The sequence below is a fragment of the Rhinolophus sinicus genome, chromosome 2 (assembly GCF_057876585.1).
Source record: "Rhinolophus sinicus isolate RSI-liver-muscle chromosome 2, RSI-T2T, whole genome shotgun sequence".
In the NCBI taxonomy this organism is placed as follows: Eukaryota; Metazoa; Chordata; class Mammalia; order Chiroptera; family Rhinolophidae; genus Rhinolophus; species Rhinolophus sinicus.
The window spans coordinates 95414828-95436651 of NC_142502.1; the positions used below are offsets into that span (position 1 = coordinate 95414828).

General features: G+C 42.9%; 1 protein-coding gene and 1 non-coding gene across 11 annotated transcripts in view; one reads left to right on the forward strand and one right to left on the reverse strand.

Moving 5' to 3' along the window:
• Nucleotides 1–467: 467 nt before the first annotated feature.
• The window catches only part of ZNF318 (zinc finger protein 318), a 49432-nt gene continuing 28075 nt past the window's right edge, over nt 468–21824 (forward strand). For 5 of the 10 annotated variants that reach the window (XR_012496608.2, XM_088795707.1, XM_074332976.2 and 2 more), the window contains exons 1-6: nt 469–1266; nt 3649–3800; nt 8572–9211; nt 10214–11659; nt 13306–13405; nt 15159–15463. Coding sequence is in view for 8 of the 10 variants with exons in the window: in XM_088795707.1 (XP_088651833.1) it covers nt 811–1266; nt 3649–3800; nt 8572–9211; nt 10214–11659; nt 13306–13405; nt 15159–15463 (3099 nt within the window). In the remaining 2 variants the exon portion in view is untranslated. Of the gene's footprint in view, nt 1267–3648; nt 3801–6978; nt 7061–8571; nt 9212–10213; nt 11660–13305; nt 13406–15158; nt 15464–19564; nt 21698–21824 lie in introns of those variants that run through there. The other 5 variants (XM_074332980.2, XM_088795706.1, XM_088795708.1 and 2 more) reach the window with 5 other exon arrangements.
• LOC141571994 (small nucleolar RNA U13) lies at nt 18504–18607 on the reverse strand. Its single transcript, XR_012497027.1, has one exon. It is a non-coding gene; the product is annotated as a small nucleolar RNA U13 (small nucleolar RNA).

A 21824-nucleotide genomic window follows, 5' to 3' on the forward strand; every position in this document is an offset into this window, starting at 1 on the left:
TGCTTTGGGGTGAATTCTCAACCCCAAATCAACTTCTCTATTCCACACTTTCCCATCCTGAATTTCAACCTCTAGAAATCAGGCACACTGGAAAGAAAACTGATGGTTGTCGCTCAGCTTCTGTGTGGGCCAGGACTTCACTGGTGGCTCTGACCTAGGTGCGGAATCTCCGACACACCTCATGTTTTGAGGGTTATTTATATTCCCATCATTCATAACCATTCATAGATTTGGGGGACAGGGTAAGGGCCAAGGTGCTCGCACAGCCTCGACGCCAGTCGCGACACGAGGGCTCAAGCACCCCGGGCAGAGTCTCGCCGCTTCACTCTCCTCTTCTCTTCCGCGGGGCCCACGCTGCGCGGAGGCCCTCGGCGTCACGTGGTCGCCGGGGGAGGGGAAGTGGGCGGCTCAGCGGCCGCCATCTTGCCAGCTGGGAGGCGGAGCGTGCGGAGTGCAGGTCGCGCGCTTTACTTCCCTTCCCCTCCCCTCGCCCTGTCTCACGCCGGCTTCCGCGCTCCTCCCCACTCCTGGCTCTTGTGGCCGCTCCCTGAGTGGAGAACCGGGGAGTCCCGGAGGGCGGGGGGGTGTGTCGGGCGCGTGCTCGCGCCCTCAACCTCCACCCGCGGCCGCGGGGGCGCGCTCGGCCGGGCCCCCCCGGGACGGCGCGGGGCGAGGGGAGGGGGCTGCTCCGGCTGTGGGGGCGGTGCGCGGCGGCCGTGGCGGCCGAGGCTGCAGCTGCGGCGGCGCGTTGGGGCCCGGCGTCCAGGGCGCCCGCAGGTCTGAGCTGCCGCGGCCGCTGTTGCCGGAGCCATGTACCGCAGCGGCGCCCGCTCCTCCGTCTCTTCACACCGGCCTAAAGAGAGCGGCGGGGGCGGCCCGCGCACCGGCCGCAGCTCGGGCTCCTCCTCAGGCCCGGCTCGCCGCACCTCGCCGCCGCCGCCCTCCGGCTCCTCGTCGCGGACCCCGGCTCGCCGGCCCCGCTCGCCCTCAGGGCATCGCGGCCGCCGGGCCTCGCCGTCCCCGCCACGGGGTCGCCGCGGCTCTCCATCCCCACCCCGCGGCCGCCGGGCCTCGCCGTCCCCGCCGCGGGGTCGTCGCGTCTCCCCATCCCCGCCGCGGGGCCGTCGCGGCTCCCCGTCGCCGCCGCGGGGCCGACGACTCTTCCCGCCGGGCCCGGCCGGTTTCCGAGGTAGCAGCCGGGGGGAGTCCCGCTCCGACTTCGCCCGGGACGGCCGTGGAGACCATCCAGGCGACAGCGGCAGCCGGGTAATCCCACCCTTTGACCGGGACTCCCTTCGTACCCCAACCCCGTCGCCCGAGGTTCCCGCTTCCAGAAACATTCTCTGCCCTGGCGTCCCAGGCCTCCAGGCCAGGGTCCCAAAATCGAAGGCCCTCCACCCCCGTGGGCTCCCTCGGGGACGCCTGAACCTGGAGGTTCCTTGTCAGTCCCGAGAGCTTCCTTTGCACAGTAACGGACTCGGGAACCGCTCGGGCCCCTAGTCGGGAGGCAGTGCTCCATTTCCTGGGAATAAGCTGTTTCTCTCACCCTGGGTGAGGTGTGAAGTTTACCAGGGCGAGGGGAATTTCTTCCAAACCATGTGCCTGGTACTTTTCAATGGTTGATGCTTCCTCCGAGTTCCGTGGTTTTGTATCCCCTTAGACCTCAGCTGCCCCCGGATCTCAGAAAAGACGCTGACACGTCTTTGTGGCGAGTTAGGGTTGCTTAAACCATGCCACGGTAGACACCTAGGGTGTAAACTGTTAGCTGTCTAACTTGGAGCTGTGTCCCCGAAATGAAGTGTGCATACCCACAGCCATTGTAATAAGTACTACGGAGCACTTACAGAGTTATGTGGCAGGAATTACGCTTAGCCCGTCACTTTACACATTGTCTTTGAACACTCACCACCCTTTGAGGTGAGGCAGTTAAAATGATTCGTTATTAAAGAACAGCTGAGGAACTCAGAGAGGTTTAAGTAACTTAATCAAGATGACACTGCTAAGAAGTGATGGGGCTGTGATTCAATTCATACCTTCCTGGTTCCCAACATCCATGTGTTTTTGTACCATCATGTTTCCCTGCTAGAGGGACAGCACAAGGTTAAAAAGTTTAGACATAACATTGACCTCTGACCGTAAGCATCACTCTATAGAGCCTCTGGGCGGAGTCTGGTGTTTTGGAATTTATTTTTATTTTCAGTTCACCAATCTTTTTTAAAACCCTTTGACACAGTTACTAATTTCTTGAGTGGTTCCCTAACAGTGTACTCTGGTCACAGGGTATTGACTTGTTGCTATGTTAAGATTTTCATAGATGAGCAGCTATAGTCTGTTAGTTACTACAGAGGGAGCAAGGAAAACAGAACACTTGTTTCCATAACCTCCCTTTTCTTCTCCAACATACAACCTGTTTGCTCTAGTCTTTTCTGTCTCAGTAAATTATGTCACCCATTGCTCTGCCAGAAATAGTGATCATCTCCCTTCTCCCAAGCCTGATCGGTCAGATGAACTTTATCTGTCTAACCTGTCAGCAGTTTCCAAAATGCATCCCCAAAACTGTCCTCCTGCCATCACTCTAGTCTAAACCCTGTTATGTCTTGCCTGGATTATTACATTAGGCTCCTTTACCCTCCTCTCTTGTCACCTTCCAGTTTATTCTGTATCCAACAATCAAAATGATTTTTAAAACCTTTATACATTTGAGAAGTATTTATTGAACATCTACATGTATTAGGTGCTGTCCTGGGTACTGGGGATATAACAGTGAACAAACTAGTTAAAAATCCCTGCCCTCGTAGAATTTATATTGTAGCAGAGGGAGCTGGATAATAAATAAGATAGAGAAATAAAATGTTTCGGCATGTTAAATGCCTAAGAAAACAGAGAGGGGAGTTATAATTTTTGATAGGGCAGCCAGGGAAGGCCTCCTGGGAAGGTGACTTTTTAATAACGGCCTGAAGTAGATGAGGGTGTGAACTATGTGACATCTGGAGGAAGGATGTAGTCAGATCGTATCACTCCCCTGCTCAAACTTCTCTTAAGAATAAAATCCAAATTTCCTAACTGGCTTCTGCCTGTCATCTCTTCTGTCACTCTTATGCAGTCGCAGTGGCTGCCTTTCTGTTGTTACCCCAAACACCTTAAGCTAATTGCAGAGCTTGTTTTTCTTTTTGCCTGAAACATCCTTCCATCTGTTCTTTGCAAGACTCACATCTCATCATTCAGGCCTCAGGTTAAGTGGTATCACCTCAGAAAAGCCTTCTCTAACCATTCTATTAGAAGTAGCTCCTTTTTCCCAATCTCTTTCATACTATGTTTTAATAACTTTATAGCACAATCAGAAATACTTTTCAACTGTTTTTGCCTTGCCTCCTTCATTAAAAATATACAGGTTTGACAGCAGATTTAATTCACTCCTCCAGTTCCATGCGTAGTACCAGTAAATGAAAGAACAAGAGCTCAGTGATTGGGAGTTGTAAGTGTGGGCTTTCACCTAGGAAAATGGTAGTGTTTTTTAAAAAGGATTTTTTGTAGTAGTATCTTACCATAGCCGTTTCTTACCTTGTTGGACCACAACTTTGTGTCTAAGGAAGAGAACATTTGGGGGTATAGGGATGTCTTGACCTATTGATTGTTTCACTTTTGTAGAGACGTTCTCCTGGTCTGCGTTCTGACTCATCTTTGGAACAGAGCTTAAGGATCACTGTTGGCAATGACCACTTCTGTGTCGGCATACCAGAACGGCGGCGGCTTAGTGATCGACTCGGGTCACCAGTGGATAATCTGGAGGACATTGACAGGTAAGCTTCATCTGAGGCAGGACTGCGATAGGGGTTGAAGGTAGAAATGTTGCTGTTTTCTGAATGATGTATTTGAAAGAGTGGTGCCAGCAGTGAAGTTATGCGCTATGTCCAGTACAAAGTATAACACTGGAAAAGGCTTTCTGAGTGGGGAGAGTATATGGATACAGACTTTGTTGCTTCAAGAATTATGTAGAAGAAAAGACTTTAAAAGGTCATCCTGGTGCAACTGGAAAGGGGAAAGCTGAGGGGACATAAACAGAGTCCCCCAAATTAAAAACAGTTGAGATGATATGGATTCTAAAATACTGGTAATAGAGGTCCCTTCTATAAAGGAAAATTCTGGACAAAATAGGAAGTCTTTGTCTGATGGTATTATTTTTCAGCTTGTCCAGGCTGAACTATAGATTCAGAGTGGGTTTACATAAATTCACATGTAATATATGTTTCCATATTAAATATATAAGTATTAATAGAAAGTTAGAGATCTTTAAAAATATTTAATTTCAGTTATTACTTTACAACTATTGAGTGCTGAAGAAGGGCAAATGCGCTCCACAGAGTATTAAATACAGATCTCAGGTACTAGGAACTTAACTATACATGGGAAATAAATAATCACATTAGATGTTTTTCACCTTGAAAAGTAAAAGAGTAAGGATTGGAGTGCAGGGAAAACACTCAGTTTCTAAGAGCTGAGAACGTGTCTGTGATGGTCTCTGCCCAGCACATTGGGAGTTTTCACAGATGATTAGCAGTAACAATAACTCAATGTAATGTTCTTTCAAACTAAGACTTCTGTCCATGCAGTGGTCAAACAGAGCATAGGCAGGCAGGTGGGGGACAGCTGGGCAGGAAGTCTGAGAACCAATGCTGCCCTTTGGTAATATTTACTTCAAAGCTCCAGTGGCTGTTTGATGCAATGAGGCCAGGCAGTACAGTCCTGTGTCATAAAACACTGGAACTTCTGAAGATAGGGCTTCAAGGTATTATGTGACTATATCACTTAATAGAAGCAACAGCCCTTGCCCCTCTGGCTGCTTCTATTTTGGGAGGTGATTGAGTAGGCAGTCTGAGTGGGTGGTGCGTGGTGATTGTCTTCCTTTCTTGCTGACTTTTTCAAGTAACTTTAGCATTTCCTCTTGTTAGGCCTAGGGTGTCACCGCCCTTTTCATGAACTCATTATGCGTGTGTTCTTCAGATAGCCAGTTGTCTGTTTTTGAGTTACAAAAATTAAAATTTTCCTTTTAGGGAGTTTGGGGCAGTAATTTCCTTTCCCAGGTCATGTATTTCAGAAAGACAAGTTTATTTTAGAGAAAGTGAGACTAAGCTTCTAAAAAGAGGCAGCAGGCCCTTCCTTGGACTTCTTGCCCCTGCATGCGCTCTGGCTCAGTATGGTTTATGGGGGTAATGGCTGCACTCAAACCAGGCCATAGGCGTTCTCAGGATGTCTTCTGACAATGAGTCCAGTTTTCAGGCAATGAAACAGGCCATTTCTGTCTTTTGTATGTAGGTGTTTCTTTTTTCCTGAGCCCCCAAAATTCTTTTTCTTCCCTTACTGAATCTGTTAAATTTTATATGAGGTTTGGGTTATAGCCAGATTTCTGGGGTTATCAGTGTCTTTACCTTGGCAGCTCTGTGTGTAGGACTGTAACTTTTGAAAGTTAGGGAGTATGAACAGGTTGTGTGAAGACACTTAGCTTCTAGAGACTCGGGGGTGTAAGGTCATTTTCCCCAGGTTATCAAAGTACTCTGCACATTATAAGTTCCATTCATGAAATTCTTATCCCCTAACTCCTCCTTGCCCTGACATAGGTTGAAGGAGTAGGATTCCCCCCCCCACCCACCCCCGGCCGATTTGTCTTAGTAAAAAGAAGCAAACAGCTTTCTTCAGGCATTTTGGGGAATCAGCAGAGGAGAAGAATGGGAGTTTTGGGCTCTGGATGACCCATTTTTCTTTTTTTATCACATACATTTTCTAATAGCTTTATTGAGCTGTAATTCATGTACCATAGAATTCATCCATTTAAAGTGTATAGTTCAGTGACTTTTAGTATGTTCACAGAATTGTGCAGTCATACCACTGTGATTACTTTTAGACCATTTTTATTACCCCTGCATCCTTAGCTGTTAGTCCCCCACCCTCCCACCCCTAGCCTATCACTAATCTATTTCTATCTTTATGGATTTGCCTATTCTGAATATTTCATATAAATAGAATCATACAATATATGATGGTCCTTTGTGACTGGCTTCTTTCACTTAGCATATTGTTTTCAAGATTCATTCATGTTGTAGCATATAACTGTACTTCATTCCTTTTACTGCCAATTTTGTTTATCCATTCATCAGTGATGGCTGGATAACATTTGGGTTGTTTCCACTTTTTGGTTATTAGGAATAATGCTGCTATGAACATTGGTGTACAAACTTATGTGTGCACATATATTATCATATATGATTCTTAACTTGTTTAGTGGAATTCATAAACACAAAGTAGAATAGTACAGTGAGCCTCCATGTACTCATCACCCACATCTAACAGTTAATTTTTTAAATAGACCTCGTTTTAGGAACGAGTTGGACTTAACCAAAGCTTTTACAGAGAGTCTGTCACTGGACTATTCTGAGCTACGGGAGATCAGGCAGCCCTTTTTAGGGCTCACTTTTACTGCAACCAGTTTTTTCGCTTATCCTTTGGGAGACCTAGGGAAGGAGGACATGAACTTCTAATAAGCAAACTTATTTATGTCTGTATTTACATAATAGCTCATTGTTTTAAGTATGCCTTCTTTTATTATTACTATTTTTTTTTTTTTTTGCTTCTTTTTGCTGGAGATTGCAAGTTTGGACTGAGACTTTCTGAGAGTCATCTCATTATTTCTAGCTTCCTGATACTAGTTCTGGATTAGATCTTAGGTTAGTATGTTATTTGGTGGTGACATGTAATAGTTCTCGTGGAGAGCTGAACATGGGAGCATGGATGTACTTGCCACTACCCGTGGAGCTTGTATTTTTTTCCCGTTCACTAATATGATCAGAGATTTTTTTGTATGGTAGGTGGTGTTTTAACAATGGCGTGACTCAACTCATGGACATTCCTCCCTGGAAATAGGTGTGTTCATGGCTGACAAACCTACAGAGTAAAATATTTTACTCTGGTTATATTTGATTTCAGAGTTCATCCTTGGTTCATTCCCATTCTTTCCTGTTGAATTCTACATCGAGAACTTAAAATTCCCCAGATTCTTGGGGAGGAGGTGAGTAACAGAAATCTGGATTCCCACAGGTGGCATTCTTTTTGAGAAGGCGATAAAGTTTATCCTTGATAGTCTTTCATAAAGTTATTCATAACTGTTACCCAGGTCTAAAACTTTGAACAAAGGCTAGGCTGATGAAAAAGAAACAGCAGCTCTATGCTGTTCTGCTAACTTAGTCCCAGGAATAGGAAAGCAACTATAAAAACAAAAACAAAACAAAAAAAGCAAAAGTCATTTCCAGAAACTCACAAAAAACAAGAGTAGTTACTAGAAACTGTAGGAGACTCTGGAATGTGAGTGACATGTAAATTTTTCATTCAGATTAGTTAAAAGTTGTATGCTTAAAATGCTAGAGGATCTTTATTTCCATCTGTTATTTAAATCAGAAACTTACTTTTTGGGCAATAGTAGCTCTGTGACCATAATGCCCATAAAGGTTAGGACTCTGGTGTGTGGTATAGAGCTCTGAGCTGAAGGGACAGATGTCCCATCTTGTATTTTTACCTTTACATCACAAACGTCCAAGACCTTTGTATCTCTATGAGATAAAAATATATAGTGAGTCAAACCATCACAGACTCTTTCCTGGGCCCAAGTTTAGCAGAGTGCTTGTGGATATCCAGGCAAGGCAGGAAAGAGAGGAACGAAACAGGCTGTGAGAGGGTTTTATGGTTTTTAATATGTGAGCCAGCAAAACAAAGCATTGGAAAACATTTTAAAACTTACGAGAAAATCATGCCAATTAGATAAAACAGTAGTTTTAACACACCCCCCCCCCCACAGTTCCTCCAGCAAAATCCTTCTTTTCCAAGTGAAATATTATGTAGAACTTTGCTGTATAAACAGATAAAAGTGGGACTAGCTCGATTCAATGAGGTGAAAGGCCCAGAGCCATACGGACTCTGCTTTCCTAGCACCTCCTTCCTTTAGGCAGCTCCTGAGCAGTCTTCAGAATCGCTGTGGAGCACAGCTTGATAATCATTGATCTGGACTGGTGTTTTTCAAATTTTAAGGTGCATACAAGTCACCTGGAGATGTTGTTAAAATGCAGGTTCTGATTTAGTAGGCCTGGGTGGAACTGTGAATCTGCATTCCTGAAAGTCCTCAGGTGATACTGGCACTGCTGATTCAGACCACACTTTTTAGGAGCTAGAATTTAGTTAGCGTAGAGGCATGTAACCCAGGGCTCTTTGTATTCAGGTAGTGGTGTTCTCAAACCCTCGCATGATACTCTGCATCCCCAAAGTCTCGTCAAAGAAATCAGCCTAAGAGTTCTGTCTGTATAGATAGTAATATTTCCCCTTAGTTAGAGGCTGAAACTGCCCGTGACCCTGAAGAGAGGAAGAAGATGTTCCATGTAAATATATAGAAATTTGTTCATGGACTTCATGATTTTTGTCTTTTGTCCTAAGTATTCTATAGCCTCCTTCTCCAGCGTCAGTCTCTTAGCTTTGTCTGGTCTTGCTCTTTCCAAGTCCATTGTATTCAGTGACGCTTGTCTCTTTCCTCAGGGATGACTTGACTGATGATTCTGTCTTCACTCGAAGTTCCCAATGCTCTCGAGGTCTTGAACGGTATATTTCCCGGGAGGAGGGGCCTCTCAGTCCCTTCTTGGGACAACTGGATGAGGACTACCGAACAAGAGAGACTTTCCTGCATCGTTCTGAGTACAGTCCCCATATCAGTTGTCATGATGAGATGTTGCATGGAACAGAACGAAGTAGAGACAAACTCAAAGGCTCCTACTCAGTACGATCTGAGGAAAGGAGCCAGGAGGCCAAACGGCCTCGTTATGAGGACACAGAGAAGATGCACAGCATGGGAAGTGATCACCCGAGCTTTACATCAGGGAGCCGCAACTACCGACAGCGTAGACGGAGCCCGAGCCCTAGGTTTCTAGACCCTGAGTTTCGAGAGCTGGACCTTGCCAGGCGAAAACGAGAGGAAGAGGAGGAAAGAAGTAGGAGCTTGAGTCAGGAGCTGGTAGGAGTTGATGGTGGTGGCACTAGCTGTCCCATCCCTGGATTGTCAGGTGTCCTAACAGCATCGGAGCCAGGATATCCTTTACATCGGCCTGAAGAAGCATCTGTGATGCCCAAGAAGTCAATTCTGAAGAAGCGGATTGAAGTGGACATGGAGCCTTCCATGCAGGTCTCTGCTGCGCTTATTCTGTGGTCTCTTGGTGCTCCCTTTACTGTCTTACAGCCTGGGTAGTTATCTCGGGGCTGTGCCCCTACTGGTCTCTTGTTAATGTATTCTGGACCAACATTGTTAGGCCTTTGAGCTGCACCTCCCAGAACTCTCCAAAGGAAGCTGTAGGCCTTGTAATGCGTCAGTAAAAGGCGTCTGTTGTCATGGATTAGGCTTTCTAAACAGACATTTTGGAGAATAACTATTGTGTCTATTTCTTTAAATTGGGTAACCCTATAGGAATCTTTGAATATGGGTTTCTTGGAATTGAAGTTTGAAGGGCAAAAGGAGGAGATGATCTGAATTTTCTCTTTAGAGAGATGACAAAATGTATATGAGTGGTAGGACACTAGACCAAAAATCAGGTTATTCTGATTCTGGACCCACCTGTGCCACCAACTTGCTTTGTGATTTTTAGACAAGTCACCTCCCCATTCTGAGCCTTGATATTTTTTCCTAACCTATAAAAAAGATGGCCAGGCATGAGCACTAGTTTTCAGCTGTCCTTTAAAGAGCTAACGGTTTCCAAAGAGGTGCGTAAGAGCACTTAGGGAAGCAAGGGAAGGCTAATCAGTTAGTGTTCAGAGTTTCCTGACTCTTCTTTAACCATAGCAGCTCCACTTTCATTTTGTTTTCTTTTGGGGATCCATAGAAAAGAAAACAAGTAAGCTAAGACATCTCTAAAGTTCTTTTGAATTCATATTCCTTGATAAGGACTACAACAGATGGGCAAAATGAAGGTTCAATCCAATCGGCCGTAGTTCCTGTTTCTCCTTGCCATAGCAGAAACATCTGGAGAGATGGGGACCTAAATCTTGAATCTGTCTAAGGATACTGTTCCTCCCTTTCATCCATACTTATCTTTCCCCTGTTAATTCAAGAATAACATCTAAGTATTTATCTCAAGTACTAGTTTTCTGAGTTTCTGCATAGAGGCCAAATCAGGTGTGTTTGTCTTTGCAGCTTGAGAGTTTTGGCAGCAGTACCAACTCCAGCCAGGATCACCCTCTCTACTCCGGACACCCATCTGTTCCAATAAGTGGTGCTATTGCTGCTTTTGCTTCAGAGATTGAAGACAACAAAGGGACTTTGGTGGAGACGACCCTCAAGGAACCTCAGGGCAACCTCTTCCAGTGGGGTCCCCTCGCTGGGATGCCCAAGGACAACAGTCCTCTCAGAGAGAAGTTTGGAAGTTTTCTGTGCCACAAGGAGAAACTGGATATGAAGGCTGAGGGACCTGAGCGGCACACAGACTTCTTGCTGCCCCATGAGAGAGCCAGCCAGGATGGCAGTGGTTTTTCCCGCATTCTGAGCATGTTGGCAGATTCTACCAGTACACAGGAAAAAAGACGACGTAGCTTCCCTGACATTGAGGATGAGGAGAAATTTCTCTATGGTGATGAAGAAGAGGATGTAAAAGCAGAGTCGCCACCCAAGCCCGTTGGAGGCTGTGAGAGTGAAGTTATGAGGCAGAAGGCAAGTTCCCTGCCCTCTTCGGCTCCAGCTGTAAAGCTAGAATCAGTAGAAGAGACCAATCCAGAATATGCCAAGATTCATGACTTGCTCAAGACCATTGGGCTGGATATTGGGGTAGCAGAAATTAGTAAACTGGCTGCACGCACCCAGGAACGACTTCATGGCAAGAAGCCGTCACGTTCTTCCGCTGACCGCCGTTCCTCAGTTGACCGGCACTTTTCCGCAGACCGCTGTTCCTCTGTGGATCGCCGTTTCTCAGCTGATCGGCGTTCCTCAGATCCTCACAAACTGGAGAGCAGGGAGGCACACCATAGCAATACCCATTCCCCACAGGTGTCCCATCCACACCCAGTCTCCCCTGTGGATCCTTACCTGCTCACCAAAAACAGCCCCCCATTCCTAAAGTCTGACCATCCAGTGGGTCATATTGCAGGAACAGAGGTGGTTGGCAGTGGATTTCAGTCATCTGTTGCAGTCCGGTGCCTTTTGCCATCAGCTCCATCTGCCCCAATTAGACTCCCACACCCTGCTTCTTTATCTCAGTTTCATGTGCCAAGAGCCTCTCAGTTTGCTCCAGCTCGGATACCTCCAAACTACCAGGGACCTGCCATTCCCCCTGCTTCCTTTGATGCCTATAGGCACTACATGGCATATGCAGCCTCCAGGTGGCCCCTGTACCCTGCCTCTCAGCCATCAAAGCACCCTCTACCTGAACCACACAGGGTCATGCCAGTTACCAAACAAGCTACTCGTAGCCGTCCCAATCTGCGTGTGATTCCCACTGTGACTCCTGCTGAGCCCAAGCAGGAGGAGTCAGTGCTCGGCTCAATTCCTGCTGCCCAAGTGCCTGTCCAGATGTCCATCCCATCGCTCATAAGATACAATCCGGAAAAGATCTCGGATGAGAAGAATCGTGCATCCCAGAAGCAGAAGGTGAATATTACTTTTGGGTATCCTGTGCCTGAATCTTCTATTTTAACCTAAATTTGTCTTTGTGTTTTAGAGGGAGCTGAACAATTGTAAGACCTTTTTACTTTAAGTTCTTTGGAGGCTGCTGTCATCACCCTAAGTAATGTATACGTCCCCCGTTTTTCTCAACGTTTTCTCACTAAAACTAAAGAAAGTCTGGCTCTAGGTCCCACTGTGATTGCTAGACTTCTTTTTTAAGTTTATTTCTCTATCTGAATTAATCTGCCTTAGAGCACTGTGCGTAGAAGCTGGGAGCCTTGACGTCTTCAATATGACCTCATCAGGGAGCCAGTAACCAAAATTGGGTTGGGTAAAGGAGAATTAAATCATATGTGTCATCCCAGTAAGTTTTGGATCCTTTTCCTGTAGTGATTATGAGGGTTAAAAGCTAATAACTAGCTGCTTGGTAATTAAACCGAGAAATAAGCTTTGCTTGTTGTTGTTTATCTTAGAGTCTAGAAATAACATTTTTATGCCACTTTTTTTAAAAAAAGTAGTTTTTTATACTATCAAGATACATTGGATTCCCAGGCTGCAGAAAGGAAGCAGTGGCTGGGGTAAAGATAAAGTAATTCTAGATGTTTTAGAGCAGTGGGTAAAAATTATGTAGGAGTAAGGAATAGTGAATAGAATCTTGAATGGAAAAACTAAAACATACCGTTAACTTTAAAGGTCCTTAATAACTCACTTTGTTTAGGAACGAGAACATGTAATAATGTATAAATTTGATTTGCCAATAGGAATCAAATAAATTTGATTTGACTTGAGGCGAAGAAAGAAAAGGAAAAATTGGAGGGCCAATCTCATTTGTTTCTAGTTTAGAACAAGTTTAGCTAATCTTAAGAAGACAGAAAACATCTCCTTACCTTTCCATTGTACTTGGATACCCTGAACTTCACTCAGGCTTCCATTTTGTTGAAGTCTTTTGGGAAAGAGGAGGACAGTTTCAAAAAGACAAAGCTTAAGACTACAGAAACACTGGAGACTGAGCGCTTTCCCTTTAATACCCTAGCACTTAAGTCAGGGCTGATAATAACAGGTTTTTCACACTAGCCCATTAAAGACAAGCCATATTTGTTTTTTCCATTAAATGGTAGTAATACAGTTGAAAGATCATGAGCTTTAGATCATATATTCCTGGATTTTAAATCCTCTTACTATATGACCTTGGATATGTTAATCTTTTACAACTTCAATTTTCTTACTATTAACACAAAACAGATAATAGGAGGGTTAAATAAGATGATATATGTAATGCAACTAACACAGTGCCTCACCCGTAACACATATTATTTCCCTTCTTGATGGTTCCCTTTGGGCTCAGACCCACTATCTAATACTTGCTATCAGTAGCTTTAGGTTAAAATTAATAGTAGTATGCTTCGTGCATAAAAGTATTTTCTGGGCAGGGTAGTTCTGGAAAGGATAATTCTATTCTGGAACTTGGATCAGAATGATATGTCACCTTCACTATAAATTTAGAGCCTCTGTGTGCAGACGTTTAGATCCTTGCATTCAGATGTTATCTAGGCTGAGGGCTTATGGAAGAGTGCAGTAGAAAAGGGAGGATGTTGGATGCTGAACGATTCTTAGCATTTTGTACTTTGTAGGTTATTGAAGAGAGGGAAAAGCTAAAGAGTGACCAGGAAGCGCGCCAGAAGAAGATGTACTATCTCAGGACCGAGTTGGAGCGGCTTCATAAACAACAAGGTATCAGACACTCTTTTGCATGACTGCCTTTTTGTAGTAACTTGAGTAAGAGATCCAAATGAAGAGTTTTGGGGACATTCAGACAGGTTCAGTGACCTGAAGTCTCAGTTTAAAAACTTTTGACATAATTAGACTTACAGAATAGTTGGAATAATAGTGTAAATAATTTTCAGGTATTCTCCATGATTGTTAACGTTTAACTATATTTGCTCTATCCTTTCTTTCCCCTCTCTCAACCTGTGTGTGTGTGTGTGTGTGTGTGTGTGTGTGTGTGTGTGTGATTTTTCCTGAACTCTTTAAGAGTAAGTTTTAGGTATGATTTTCCTTTACTCCTAAATACTTCATTGTGTATCCCCTGACAACAAAGAATTGATTTGCATAACCATAGTACATTTATCAAAATTAGGAAATTAGTAGTAATATAATGTAGTCTGCTGATTTCATTCATGTTTCACCAGTTGTCCAAATAATATCCTAAAGCAAAAGAAAATGCAAGATTATGCATTGCATTCAGTTGCATATTTTTAGTCTCCTCTAATCTGTTAACAATTCCTGAATATTTGTATTTCATGATGTTGACATTTTAGAAGAGAAGAAGTTCACATACTTTGTTTTGGTTTGTCTGATGTTTCCTTATGATTCAATTCAGGTTGTGAACTTTGGTATGAACATTACAGAAGTGATGCTGAGTTCATATCAAGTATTATTTGTCCCATTACTGGTGATGTCAACTTTGGTCAATTATTATTATGATGATTATTAAATTTTTAATTTCATTATTTTCTAATTTCATCATTTCTTCTAACTTTATTAGTTGGCTTCCTGTTGTAAGGAGGAGCTTCCCACCCACCCACCCATCCCTCCTCCTCCATTTATCCATTTATATCAGTGTGAACTCATGGAGTTTCCATTCAGTAGGGTATATTTTACTATCATTTATTTTCATGCTCAAATTGCCCCAGATTTGGCATTTTGGTTTTGCTCATCATTTTTGAGTACTTCCTTATTTTTTGGCGCAAAAAGATATTACATGATACTCTTGATTCTTTTGATACCTCTTCGTCTATGCTTTTGGGAATTAACATACACACTGAGGAAAGAACATAGCAAAGCTTCTAAGTACTACAGTTTGGTGATGGCATGGACAAACAGAGAGTGGGAGAAGACATGATTTCTTCTGCTTCGGTTTGGACTATTTAGGGATGAGAATCTTAATTATTAATCCTGTGAGGATTCCTTCATGTGGAGCTGCCATTTGGAATAAGAGATAACATTAGGTGAGGGTGAGGCAAAACTTAAAAACTCAATGTAGGCACTGGTGAACAGTACTTAATTCAGATTAAGCCAAATACGTGACTGAATGATTTTTGCCCTCTACATAATTCTTTGCCTCTGAAGAGGACAGCCTCTAGGGTTCATAGTTAGAACATTTTTTAGCCTCTTTGGAGGACAAATGCACTCCAACTTGTACGTACCATTTTGGGGGTTCAGGGAGTTCCTGAAACCTGTCTATAGATGCTTAGCTAATGACACCTGCATGAGAGATATATAATCACTCGTCCTTTATCTCCGTAGAATCTTCACCTAAACGCCTTCCCGCCCATGTGGAAGGAGAGTTTCACTTGCTTTCATAAAGTTTTATGGGAAAAGATTTTGTGACCCTAGTCTTGAGATATTACTATTCATGACTGAAAAATAACTTGTCTTAACTTACTTTCCTTGTGTTTCTTTCTGTTGACATTTGACTACTCAGGGGAAATGCTGCGCAAGAAACGAAGGGAGAAAGATGGCCACAAAGACCCACTCCTGGTGGAGGTGAGTCGGCTTCAGGATAACATTATGAAGGACATTGCAGAACTTCGACAAGAGGCAGAAGAGGCTGAAAAGAAGCAATCTGAACTGGACAAAGTGGCTCAGATCTTGGGAATTAACATTTTGGATAAATCCCAGAAGTCTTCAAATGACAGTAAAGAGGCTACAGAGAAGCCTGGGAAAGCAGAAAAATCTAAGAGTCCAGAAAAAGTTTCATCGTCCTCAAACTCCTCTTCCAACAGCAAGGTAATAACTCAACTTTTCCATTTTATCTTTCATTTCCATGGACTCCTAAAGAAGCTTTCTTTTTTTTTTTTAACCCTTCTTCTGCCTCCCCCTCCCCACTCCAGTTCAAGCCATTGTTTCTCAGTCTAGTTGTGTAGGACCCAGCTCCCTGGCCCATGCTGGTGTTATGAGCCTTGTGCTCCCCCGCTGAGGCAGTTGGTCGTAGGTCGGCCACTCATAGCAGCTCACGGCAGCTCTCGCCGGCTGCTGGCCACTCACGCTGGTCGCCGGCCTCTCATGGCAGCACACAGCAGCCCACGGCCGCTCACGCTGGCTGCTGGCCACTCACACTGGCTGCCTGCTGGCCACTCCTGACAGCCCACGGTAACCCACAGCAGCACACAGCAGCCCACACTGTTCTCCGGCTGTGCTCCCGCTGCTCACAGCAGCCCAGCTCCAGGGAGAGCCGTTGTTCACAATCTTAGCTGTAGAGGGCGCAGCACACTGGCCCATGTGGGAATCGAACCAAAGACCTCAGCATTAGGAGCATGGCGCTCCAACCACCGCCCAACAAGCTTTCTAACTAACCGTTTTCTTAGCTTCCTTTTCCATCCTACTCTTACTCTTCTTAGAGTTATTTTTGTAAAGCATAGATCAGATCTTGATACTCTCCTTCAGAGTATTAGCAGTTCCCCATTGCCCACAAAGGAGAGTCCCACATCAACATTCAGAACCTCAACTTTCAGTAAATGTTCTAGCATTTACTCCTTAACGCACTCCAGTTTGGCTTCTAATCTTATCATAACTTGTGTATACTATTTTGTGGGTTCATATTTAGCAACAAGGTCACCACCATGTAGTACAGGCAGTGAATACATTTCAGTTCTCAAATCAGTATTTGATACAGGGAATCACTGTCTCCTAAAAATGCTTTCTTCTCTTGGCTTCTATCAAATTTCTTTCCCTCCTAGTTACTGGCTGCTGCTACTTAGTCTCCTTTGCTGCCTATTCTCTTGTACCTGATTTTAAATATTTTAGGTCTTTAGGACTCAGTCCTAGCTCAGTTCTCCAGAATTCTGCTCTCTCCCTAGGTCATTTCATCCACTAGTAGGTCCAGTTCTACGCTGAAATACCATGCTGACAACGTCCAGTTTTATGTTCTAGCTCAAATGATTCTTTCGAGGTTCAAACCTAAGTGTCGAACAGACTGCTCATCATTTCTACTTCATTGTCTCATAAACACCTCACAATCAACATATCCTAAACTAAACTAATAATTGTGCTCAACCTCCCTCTAACTTTTCCTTCCTCCAGTTTTACCCGGCTCAATGAATGGCACTACTGTCCACCAGTTTTCATGCCAGCCACCTGAAAAGCGTTCTCAGTGCTTCCCTCTCCCTAACTGCTCCATACCACATCAGTGACAAATTCTGCCAGCTCTCCCTCCGAAGCCAATTTCCATTTCATCCATTTCCCCATCTCCCTTGCAATCCAAATTCACACCACCTTCAACTCTTGCTTGTCCTGCTACCCTCTTACTCCTGTCTTCACATACAGCCAGTGACCATGATACATCCTTGCCTACCTCTTCTGCCTCATTTCATGCATCTTTTCTCCCTTGCTCACTATAATTTCATTACTGGCCTTTTTATTCCTCAAATGCGTCTTTCCCTTAACGTCTTTGCATTTTCTCTTCCCTCTGGTTATCATGCAAACCCACTCTTTCATTATCCCCTCTGGTAACGAACTCATACTCATTCTTCAGGTTGCAACTTAATTTATTTCTCTGACACCCTTCCTTGATTTCCCAGAATGTTAAAAATGCCTGACATACACTCACAATACCTTGTAATTTTTCTTCTTAGCATTTATGACAGTTGTAATTATATAATTACATATGTTCCCCCAATTAGATTTTAAGGTTCAAAGGACAGGGACCTATCTGTCTCATTGTCCAATATAGTCCCCAATACACTCAGTGCCTGGCACATAGTGGGTAGTGCTCAAAAACATTACCCCTTACTTACACTGCTACTATTTCAAAATGCTTGCACTTTTCCAGATGTGTACTATGCTATTACCGTGTTTCCCTGAAAATAAGACCTAGCCGGACCATCAGGTCTAATGCGTCGTTTGGAGCAAAAATTAATATAAGACCTGGTATATCCGGGTCTTACATTAATTTTTGCTCCAAACGACGCATAAGAGCTGATGGCCCGGCTAGGTCTTATTTTCAGGGAAACACAGTATGGCTCTCTAATTTTGTATTAATAATCCTCTTACCTTGGAATAATCTTTCATCCACTAAGGCCCACCTTGAATATTAACTTCTCCATGAAGAATTCTTGAATGCCACCTAAATTTATTCAGCCCTTCTTTATCACTCCCATAGTATATTTGTTTCTTTATAAGACTTATTTCATTCTGTCATATTTAAAACATGATTCACAGTGTGTCTGTTCTCATGCCTGTCTCTTCCAATGAATGAGAGTTTCTTGAGAATAAAAGAGTGGAACTTATTTATCTTTGTGTTTCCCACAGCATCCGGTACGTCTATTATATAGTATATGTTCAGTTAATGTTTGGGGTAGAGAAAAGGATACTCTGTATTCTCTAGCACCCAAACTCTAATTATTCCATGTCTTCATGAGAGAGTTCTCTTTCTCAAGTAGGTAGGACTATACTCTTTTATACCAGGGTCATTGAGTTCAGGGCCTTTGGGAGAAGAACGTGAAAGTTTGGGGTTACATTTATACACCAACCCCATGATAATCTATCTTTATTTGAGTGAGTCTTCATTTTCTCTGAGGCTAACAGTAAGGAATATTATGTCTACAGTCTCTTTTTTCTACCTGTCCTTGTATTTTTTCTTTCTTTGTCTCTTTAAAATGCATAGTTGGTTTTTGGTTTTCTTTCTCTTCCTATTCATTTCATAAAAAAACAACAGCAAAATAAAAACACATTTCCACAATTCCATCCATCTAGAGATACCTATTATTAATACCGTGGTATATATTATTCCAAATACTCTTCTTTTGCTCATTAATTTTTTCTTTTTCCATGTCAGATGGGTAATGTGCTGATGTTGTAACAAGGTTTGACGGAGGCACATCTCACACAAGAGCATGAACACCCAATCATCACACTTACCAACTACAAAAGGATCACATTAATTATTTAACAAATATTTATTGATCTCCAAGAAAATGCCAGGCACTATTTTAGTTACAGGAAGTATAGCAGGGAACTCTAGAGACAAGGTTCTTATTTCTCATTCTCATGACATAGGAGAACATAGACAATAAATAAACAAGTGCAGGTGAAGTAATGACAAGTGCCTAAACAACGAAAGCAGGATAAAAAATATAAAGTAGTTAGGGAAAGTCTTTTGGATAAGGTAACATTTAACATTCTATGCTAACCAAAAACAACAAAAGAACAAGACAAACATTCTCTGCCTATTTACATACATTAGTTGATTATTCAAGTGTATTTTCTTGTATACTTTTCTCAGTATATCATGAACATTTTTTCATGTCAGTAGACTTCACTCATAACATTTTTAATGACCTTATTTTTCTGATGTATAGATGCCAAAAATTATTTTTTTTTTTTTACCCCCTTCTTCCCCCTTCCCCCCTTCCCCTGCCCCATTCCGGTTCAAGCCGTTGTTTCTCAGTCTAGTTGTGTAGGACACAGCTCCCTGACCCACGCTGGTATTATGAGCCTTGTGCTCCCCCTGGCTGAGGCAGTCAGTCGGCCGCTCACAGCAGCTCTCGCCAGCTGCTGGCTGCTCACGCTGGCCACCAGCCACCCATGACAGCACACGGTAGCCCACGGCAGCACACAGGAGCGGCAGCCCACAACAGCTCACCATGACTGCCTGCCACTCAATGCTGGCCGCCAGGCGCTCATGGCAGCCCAGCTCCAGGGAGAGCTGTTGTTCACAATCTTAGCTGTAGAGGGCGCAGCTCACTGGTCCATGTGGGAATCGAACTCTTGACCTCGGTGCACTGGGGGTCCAACCACCTGAGCCACAGGGCAGGCCCCCGCCAAAATTTATTTAACCATTCAAATCACCTGTTTTTTTGTTTGGGGTTTTTTTTGTTTCTGTTTTTGCAGCTTTAATCAGTATCATCAGAAATGCAAACCAAAAGGTGACATTTGAGTAAAGGTCTGAAGAAGGTGACTGAGCAAGCCATTGAGATAACTTTGTTTTATTCTGAGTGATATAAATTGGCATAAGAGGATTTTGAAAAGAGAGAGATGACATATGTTATATCAGTACCACATTCGCTGCTCAATAGGTAATAAACATACTTGTAGAAAATGTATTTATGGCTACATAATATAAAAATATTCCCTTAGACAGCTAACCCCAACACTTAACCTGCCTTTTTTCAGTACGTTAAACACTTGAGTAACTCTTCACATATATTAATAGCAAGACTTGCTGGTAACTAAATGTTTGGAAGAGACATCCTATTTTTAATTATTATCCTTGACTTACTAATTTCTATTGCTTTAATAAAATAAATCATCAGTAAACATTGAATTGATTCATACTGTCCCTTGAAATGTTGTTTGCAAATTCAGAGCATAATTCTATGCTGTCAATCTTATTAATGGCTTATTAATAAAAAATTTGAATAAAATTTGTGAAGTTTTGCAAAATCATAACTAAATGCTGGTAAAGCAGGCCAAGGAGGGAATGAACACCGTAAAGCCATGGTATAGGTATAAATGTTAGATTGTGGAGGAAAAAACAAGATAAATGAAACAGGTATGAGTGCTATGAGGAACCAGAGATGGGGGTGTAAATTTTAGCTAGAGGGCCTAGAAAAGGTCTTAGTTAGAGAGTAACTTTTGAATGAAAACCTGAAAGCAATGAGAGAACTGGCCATATAGGTATAAGTGGAACGAGAGATCCAGGTAGAGAAAATAGTAAACTCCCTCAGAGAAGAGCCTTTCTGGAGTGTTTGGGAAACATCAAGAAGACCCATGAATTGGAGGTAAAAGTGAATGCTGGGAGATGAGAGCCATAGAAGGCCTGATCATGATCGGAAAGTTAATAGGGGCAAGTTTTGAAATTACCTGTTGTTTGACATACTAATTTCCTTAGGATAAATGGCAAGGAATAGAATTGCTGAGTCAAAGAATATGAAGAATTTTGAGGTATGTAATACGTATTCCTAGATTATCTTCAGAAAGATGGTGCCAGTTAATACTCACCAGCAACATATGCGTGTGCCCATCGCTGAGCTTCTCATTTCTTTAGTGCCTCTTGAACAAGACTCTGGTAGGAAAAGATTATCTTTGAAATGCTAATTGTTTCCCTTTCTCATCCTGTCTTCCTTTCCCCACCAGCCAATATTACAGGTGCCCAGTTCCCTGATCTTGTCCTGCTGGAGAACCTCATTCATACTTAACCCTCTCTGTGTTCCAAAATTATGTTTTTCTGTTCCTCACTCCCCAACATTAACCAAAATTCTTATTTCCCAAGTGTCTTGTTCCCAGCTTGCTGACAAATGAATTCATATTAAAGTATTTATTATTGATAACTTAATGTTGGGGAGTTGATAGGTTTTAAAAAAGGAGTCATGTTAATGCAAAGGTTGTAAATTCCAATGGTGATATTTAGACAGAAATATTTGACTCAGATTCCTGTAAGTCATCCCACACACGTAGATGACTGTCTGCTTCGTGCACAGCATCAGCCCTGCCCTCCAGTTTTCCATACCAGGGTGCATCTGTGATAAGTGAGTTCACTGTCATCTAGTTTCTGCATTTCCATAACCTGTCAGTTACCTTTTCCATTTTGGTTTTTCTCCCCTCCATAGTTGTCTTTATGATTTTTAAATTTATTGTATTGAATTACATAGGTAACACATTCAATATCTACCAAAGGGTATACAGTAAAATGACTGTTACTCATCCTTGTTCTCTACTTCCCCTTCCTCAGAGGCAGCCAGTGTTTCCATAATCTTAAGTATTCTTCTAGATATTTTAGGATATATAAGTAAATATATTGCCATTGTGATTTATTCTCCATGATGAAATAGCACTACGGAGTCTCATTAGTTCTGTTTGAGCCTTGCAGACAGATTTCTTGTGGGGTTTTCCCCAGTTTGTACAGCTTTAGGCACTGGAGATATGATCATACGGCCCTATTTCTGTACTGTGTTTCCCCAAAAATAAGACCTCGCTGGAATATCAGCTCTAATGTGTCTTTTGGAGCAAATATTAACATAAGACTCTTATATTATATTATATTATATTATATTATATTATATTATATTATATTATAAATAATATAATATAATATAATATACCGGGTCTTATATTAAAATAAGACCGGGTCTTATATTCATTTTTGCTCCAA